Raw genomic sequence first — 7984 nt, 5'->3', positions numbered from 1 at the left:
TGAGATAATTTTTGATCTCAGCTACGACGTCCTCAAGATCAACTTAACTGATTACATCATCTATGATGTAAAATAACAGTATTAATTAGACATTTGTTTCAGCTCACTGATGATGTAACAGTGCAGATATCAACATCGTCAGCTCGTTGATGATGTCACAGTTCTTTATCATTGTGGTATCGGGGGTAAAATGTACAATCTGGTTAAATCAATGTATTTGGAAAATAGGTTTGCTGTTAAATTGGAGACAAACAAACTGATTTTTTCATCCAGAGAAGAAGTGTTCCTTAGGGTTGCAATTTAACTCAACTAACTTAATTTAATGTGTATATAAATGAACCTGCTGTTCAGTTGGATCAATGTTCCTGGTCTCTCCCTCCCTGATAGAGAGGTGAAGTCTCTGTTTTATGCTGATGACCTTGTTCTACTGTCTCCTACTGAACAGCAACAGCTGGACAGAGTAGAAAAATACTGTCAGAACTGGCCTCTGGCAGTAAATATGAAGAAAACTAATGTCACCATTTTTCAAAAACGCCCCAGATGTCAAGAGAACAAATACCACTTTACCATAAATAATCATATCATTGAACATAGATTGAGTTATACCTACCTATAACCTTAACAGAATCAGGGAGTTTCAACATGACAGTGAAAGCACTAAAAGAAAAGCTCAAAGAGCTCTAAGTGCAATTACACGTACACAGAAAAACACCAACAAATGCATGTAGAGCAGAATGAGGCAGATACCGACTGATAATTAACATTCAAAAGAGGGAATTCAAATGTTTTAATCACCTTAAATCCAGCCCACCAGACACCCTTCATTTCAAAACCCTACAAACCCAAGAGCTGAGCCCAGAAAAGAGTCCTCTGTGTCAGTTGATGCTGAGACTAACTGCCTCCTCTCAGACACACAACGACCAGTCTCACACCAATACTGCTTTCCAAACACCAATCAGAGCGAACCAAACTATAATGAATGTAAAGAAACCAATCTGGAACATTGGAAAGAAGAAACTTAAAGCCAAAGAAGATTAGAACGTTATCTGGTCCTAAAAAGAGATTAAGAATCAGCAGAATATCTCTGTAGTGTCAGAGATAGAAAGCAGAGACAGATCCTCACCAACTACAGGCTCAGTGACCACAAACTGGCGATCGAAGAAGGGCGACATAAAAAACCATGGCAACCAAAAGAAAACAGAATATGTGGTCACTGTTCGACAGGTGAGGCTGAGATGCATTTCCTCCTACTATGTAAAACATTCAATGAAATAAGAACATTTACTTTAACAAGTTCAACTCTGTAATTTCAGATTTCAAAGAGCTTAATGACCTCTCAATACTCACACACACACACACACACATATACATGCATAAGATACTGTATATATATATATATATATATATATATATATATATATATATATATATATATATATATATATATATATATATATATATATATATATATATATATATATATATAATTGATATAATGTATATCAATTTTAATATAATTAATCAATCTTAATGTTGTTAATGTTCATATTATTATTTAATACTGTCCAAATATTTGAACAAATTGTATTTTGCCAATAAAGCCCATTGAATTGAATTGAATATATCAGCCCTTTCAGTGACCTCACAGAAGATGTCACAGTTCAGACATTAAAGTTTCTGAACAGACTTGCATAACATGAAATCGATCGAGCTGAGGTCGACTAGGCTCCCTTAGATGGACTGTCTGGAGCTCCTTCACACCTTCAGAGGTGACCGAGTTGAGTCGCTGAAGTATCTCCAGAGAGTTTCCCACTCTGGAGATCAGAGTCAGCGTTCAATAACTGGGCCTTGGGAAAACTGTGCTCGACTCGTGTTGGTACCCCACCTCTGTCGCTGTGTGATTGAGGACCCATTCCACCTTCGTAGCTGGTCCCAGCACATTTTAACATCTGTTAAAAGTAAAATCAGGCATTACAATATGTAATGTTCACTAATCTGACTACTGTCCAGCATCCTCATGGTTTGGTTTCTCAGTTAAATACTGTCAAAAAACGATATTGTCTTCTTTTGTCAGCATGCTTCAGATGGGTTGGATTATGATTTGCAAAGATTTATTTATTCGTGGAGTCATTTTAGATTGTTTTATTAATCCATTGATTTATTACAAGCTTCACACAACAGCATTTAGCCTCTAAACCATACAGTATGTTGAAAGCATGAAATGTAAACAAAAATGAAAGAAATTTTACAGTACATTGCAACTTCAGTACTTCTGATGTTTGTTATTTTTATTAATCATAATATCTATTTTCTCACCATTACCCCTGATTAAAATTTTAGAGAGGGAGGATTATTTTGAGGTGAAACTGTACATCACTAAATAAACCTATAGAAGGTGACGTAGTAAAGTCTCTCCTTGCAAAACATTAAATGTCTCTACGGGATCTTGACTAAAAAGTTTAATCCTATTAACCAACTAATGAAGCAATATATTAGTAATTAACTGTCTTGTTTAGCTCACATTTTCTGATGTTGTCAAAGTTCACAACAACTACAAACAAACTATTTAAAATATCATAATATTGCACAAAATTTCACATCTTTTGTTTGAGGCAAGTTCTATTCTTTCAGCTCTACATTGCAGTATAGTTTTTAAAAACACTAGAAAACTAAATCTAGCAAAATACAACTCAGTAAAGTAATACTGAACTTAAGAGGCGCAACAGAAAAACACAAAGAATGTTTTAAATATACTGCTGTAAAGCCTCCTGTCCTCCCATCTCCTTTATACTGTGCTAACATTACTAACTATAGTTGCAGAGGAAACACATGAATTTCTTCCAAATTTTTATGGCACAGAGCTGATTTTATCATTATTACTTAAAACATGAAAATTACTATAAGTGGGATCTACTTTCCAACAGTTTTGACAGTCATGAAGAGGTCAAATCTATCACAGAAAGGATTAAAAGTCCATTTTTGGCTGAAGTGTGAACAACATTGTCTGGTGCTCAATAAATTCATATAAACATACAAACAGAAACACAGAGTGTCAAACAGTGAATTAAATACACAAAAAACCCAAATATTTAGCAAGGTGTTCTGTACAAATAAGATGTCAGCAGGTGACTGATCAAAGTGCTGTCTGTTTTGGTCACTCTTTAAAGCAGATGCTGATTTACCCAGTAAGCAGTAAATTAGCAATATGAACCCATATACTTGCACCATATAAAAGTGGTACTGTGGCTTCATGTCCATCCTTGTTGTTTTACCTCTAAAGTATAATCACTAACAATTAATGATAAATAAATACAGCTTTAAATGTTCACTGTTATGTTTCGAAGTGAACTTAAATTACGTGATTTTTGATGTTACATTAAAACTGGTTGAAAAGATTCAAACAACCAATTAATGTATAAAAGAAACCCCAGAAACACACAGTTCACAGTCATCCAGTGGCTTTAAAAGTCTCATCATCATCTTTTTCAGACTCCGTTAGTTAACAGGTTGATCGATTACTGTACAAGCACATTGATACAACTAAAGATCAAACACAACTGTTGTTATGAAGTCAATAACACAGTGTTATTGAGCCACATCATACAACTGTAATGTTAAACACAGTTTGAGTTTGACTGTCAGTAGATTCACTATCTGTCACCGAGTCCGTGAGGATCTATCTGTTAAACTGTTACACAAACCGTTAAATCTACAAGAACCAGTTCACAGCAGTGTGTGATCTGAAAATTAAAAGCTGTAAAACTGTTAATAGACATACGTCTGTATGTCGATCAATACTTTGAATTCAGCACAAAGAAGAGAGTCTATTCACGGCAAAAGCTCCATAATTTAAAGAATACCTTTGTTGATTAAGCATCTCACTATGCTGAACACATTTTTTTGTAATGTGTACTATCTGATTGTGTGTGTATATACTGTTTATCTGTATACAATAAGTGATGCGTTGTACATTCTTCACATTCATATTCTAACATTTTTTCTTAGACACATTATCAAGAACGTGGCTAAATCTATTCGGACCAGCTGCCATGTGCCTTCATTGTGTATCCAATGTAGTGAAACACCTCAGTATAAAATCTACAGACACATCTGATGTACTGTAGCATGTGTTTAAAGGGACTGGATCAAAGTATGGCTGTAAAATGCATTTTAGACTCTTCAAGTTCATCTAAATATCTGTATAATGTAAACGTATCCATTGATTATGTCATCATATTAAAATAATTTATCTTAAGAGTCTCTTCTAACTTTTAAAATGTTTCTCAATGTATATACTAATATATTAAAATTGATTTTCATACAAAACATATTAGTACACTTCTTGGGGAATAAGCCACACAGTGAATTTCAATGTTCAAGGTTTTGTCAGTTTACATCCTGATGTGAGAGTGATTTACATTTAAGAGCCTCCGTATAAATCAATCCTCCCTTTGTATGATCGTACATCTGTGGATATTTTAACGTTAGAGGTGTTAGGCAATAATGGCTTAATTTCTTTGTTTTTTTATTGTTCTAAAATCATCTTGATGATGTAACTATTTCAGCTGAGTGTGTGTGTGTGTGTGTGTATGTGCGTGTGTGCTTCATCGAGAGCGAGCTGAGAAGCAGCGCATGTATTCAGTGAGCCAGGGGTTGAACTCGGGTTGAACCAGCTTTCTGGCCTTGTCGAAATCGGCAGACTTGGCTCTCCGGCGTTCGGTTCTCTGAGTCTGGATCTGGCGCTCCACCTCCCGTCTGGTCTTAGCACGTAAAGCTGACTCATGGATCTACAAGGAAAATAAATGGTAAGTTCCTGTTGACACTTCTGCTCAGTTACAACACAGCTTGTCACATACAGATCTACAGAAATACCTGATTAGTCGAAGCGGAAGGGCCCACATTGTGTGTCTTCCTGCCTGCAATGTCTGCGTCCTTCTCCCCTGAACCGTATAGAGCGAAAGGATGTTTGCTGTCCTTACTGTCCTCCCTGGGCTGCGGTGCTGGTGCAGGCCTGACCCGCTGGGACCGCCATGTTCGTTTGGACATTTTAGGGGGTTTGTTCTGCTGTGGTCGGGGACCTCCTGGGTCTCTCTCTGCCAGCAGAAAACACAAACAGGTAAGCTAACACTAAAATATCAGGAGAGGAAAAGGCTGAGGAGAAGGGTCAAAGGTCATAACTGTAGTAGAAATGGAAAGCAAGAAGGTTTATGCTTGATAACGCTGGAATATTCAAATGAGGAGAAGAAAGAGAGAAAACGGTTTGGAATGAAGAGAGCATCGAGACATGACAATTTCTGTCATTTCTACATATTAGATAAGCAACTAAAACCATTAAAAATCATGTTTGTCATGTGTTTCATTTATTTTGTTTTATTTAATTGACAATAGCATTCTGCCTTTCTATTGGTTTTATCTATTGAAGATCCCCTCCAGACATGTTTTAAGATGTATGTAAAGCACACTACTTTGAAGAATAATGTGTGTCTGATATAGTTTTTCCATTATCCTGTTAAAATCCTTAAAATGAAATCTATTCCTTCTCCCTCATTAAAAATTCCAGAATCTATACATATGCAAATATATTTCATCTCGAAAGTTTTCCTGCTGGACAAAAGATGTCTCCTACTTCACTGTAAAGTCCATTTTCAGTGTTTGTGCACTGCATGCTTCAAGTTTCCACATCACACTTGTCTGAGTTGAATATTGGACCTGAATTGGCTTCCAAACTATTTGTGATGTCACAAATCCTGCTTGTAGGCCCGCCCCTTAAAATTGGATTTTCAATGAGCACAGAGAAACTTTCCCCTTTCAGCAAATGAATGTGAAAACAACCTTCTAGTGTCAAACTCTGCACATACATCATTCTGCACAATGAAGCTCAAACATTCAATTGTAGGAACAAGAAGTAAAACATATTTCTGACTACAGGGGGACTTTAATGTACGTGTGTCTTTCTGACCAGCTGTGCTGCCTGTTCGTCATTCACATCAGGCCGGTGCTGACATGTAGTTTTGCTCTATTGACATATTTTATTGCATGCCAGGTTTGCAGAATGTTTTTTTCACTGGTTGTCTTAACAGGGACTATCTATAGGCTATGAAACATGATATCTTTAGCAGAAGGCTTTTTGAGAGTGTCTTTTGAAAGCTTTACAGTAGCTGTAGTAGTAGTACTAACTGGACAGTACTTTCTACTTTGAATTACCTTTACTGCCTCTGCTGCTGGCTCTTTGCTCCTCTCTCTCCTCCCTCTCCTCCTCTGGTACTCTTGGCTCTCTGGCTCCATCTAGCTGGGAACCTGAGAGGAGTAAATTACATCATGTAATAACAAAACACAAACAAACGTCCCAATATTATGCAGTTTTCATCATATGTACAACTCATTGTTACCTTGGACTGGAGGCTGTTGAGCTGACCCACCCTCCCCCTCCTCTGGAAGGAGAAGCCTGGGTACAGCTGTGTCCTCCAGCTCAGCCTCTGCCCCGTCTCTGCTGGCCTCAGACCGGACCTGGTTCTTGCTGGGAGGAGCAGGAGGAGGAGGAGGAGAAGGAGGGCTTCTTCCTCCGGAGTCCGAGTCGCTGTCGGAGCCGCTCCAGAACCAGGGGTTGTGTGTGTGCTCCAGCAGCCTGCGGGTCAGCCTGTACTTCAGCATCTCCTCGTAACATTTGGTGTAGGTCTCCCATTTGGGGTCTTTGAATTTCTTCATGTACTCAGAGCGGATCCTCTTGGTCACCATCTTCTTCTTCTTCTCCGTTTGGAAACTGCAAACGCAAAACCACAAAGCAGAAAAGCTCAAAATGGAACTAAAGATAGCTATGTTACTAGCTTGTATGATATGTCTTAACTACTACATAGCAAAAAGTACTCTAATATAAACCTAAACAGCACCCGCTAGCTTTGTGTGTTTTCTCATACGCAGCTCTTCACCGCCAGACATTTAAAACATAATGTGGAGGCAGTTAAAGCCAATGGCGGAGCAGCTGGAGGCTGCAGATCCCGCCTACTTCCTCCTCTAGCCGGGGTAAGCTCGCCTCGCTCGGCTGAGGATTAAAACGAACGTCTTGCTTGGAAGAAATCACAACCCAGGACCCCTGCTCTGTAAATTTAAGCGGTGTTTAACAGCGATAACCGGCCACAGGTAAACACCGGGCCGACCGTTACAACGGTTAACAGCAGATATATCTTCTAATGACGTAATGAAGGTAGCTGTCATCCCCTCCTCTGATTGGCTCAAATTATCTAAACGACTGTTGTTGATCACTACAGCCCAGCATCAGTCGTCTATGAAAACACTGCAGGCTTTATAACACACATACTATTACAAATTATTACAACCTCATTTCGTTATTGATGAAATACTCCAAACGCTTCTAAATAAACCCCGTATTAAATCGCCATTTTTTTTTTTTTTACTAACAACGTGTATTACAGTCTAATTGCGTGTCACTGCTTTTCTCAATTGATTGCCTGTTGATCTGCAGGCTATCAGCTCCTTGAGACAAAGTGTCGGTGTTATTTATAGATGTTAGTTAATCATATGGTAATACGGAGTGTCGATAATCGCCTGTCAGCGTCCGCAGACAGAGCCGAGTATATATAACATCTCACTGACAATCCACCGACTGTCATCTACATCACAGCAAAGCTCCACAGCAGAACTTCATGGTTGCAAGAGTCTAATTTGGTGTACAGTTAGGCTAAGTATACTTACACTGAGGTCGGATTTCACGGAAGCAGAGCAGAACAGATGGCGCTCATGGTGCTTGTTGTAATCACAGGCTGCGTCTCTTAGCTCCGCCCGCTTCGAGACGTTTTTAAAAAGCCAAACACACCAGCAACAGGTGGTCCGGGCGGGCCGGGATTTCAGGAATGCGGTCGGAGCGGTTATGAAGCATTTGGCTGATAATGATTTCCATTAGATGTTGGAATAAAATGAAAAAGACAGTTAATTATATTGTTTTTGACACTATGCACTGATTGGCTAC

At 38.5% G+C, this 7984-nt stretch overlaps 1 protein-coding gene across 3 annotated transcripts; it reads right to left on the bottom strand.

The window, feature by feature from the left end:
* Positions 1–2127: 2127 nt before the first annotated feature.
* On the bottom strand, positions 2128–7948 carry ccsapb (centriole, cilia and spindle-associated protein b). 3 transcript variants are annotated; one of them, XM_044346606.1, is made up of 5 exons: positions 7711–7948; positions 6390–6760; positions 6205–6297; positions 4873–5093; positions 2128–4787 (listed from the first exon to the last, which is right to left on the bottom strand). In XM_044346606.1, the coding sequence occupies exons 2-5, from the start codon at positions 6733–6735 to the stop codon at positions 4605–4607; spliced, it is 843 nt and encodes a 280-aa protein (XP_044202541.1). In that variant the 5' UTR covers positions 6736–6760; positions 7711–7948; the 3' UTR covers positions 2128–4604. The 3 variants fall into 3 exon arrangements, with proteins under 3 accessions (XP_044202541.1, XP_044202545.1, XP_044202553.1); XM_044346610.1 differs by lacking the exon at positions 7711–7948 and adding an exon at positions 6888–6976; XM_044346618.1 differs by lacking the exon at positions 7711–7948 and adding an exon at positions 6877–6938.
* Positions 7949–7984: the final 36 nt, after the last annotated feature.

Source organism: Thunnus albacares, chromosome 1, assembly GCF_914725855.1.
Source record: "Thunnus albacares chromosome 1, fThuAlb1.1, whole genome shotgun sequence".
Classification (NCBI taxonomy): Eukaryota; Metazoa; Chordata; class Actinopteri; order Scombriformes; family Scombridae; genus Thunnus; species Thunnus albacares.
This window is presented reverse-complemented; position numbering and strand designations above follow the sequence as displayed.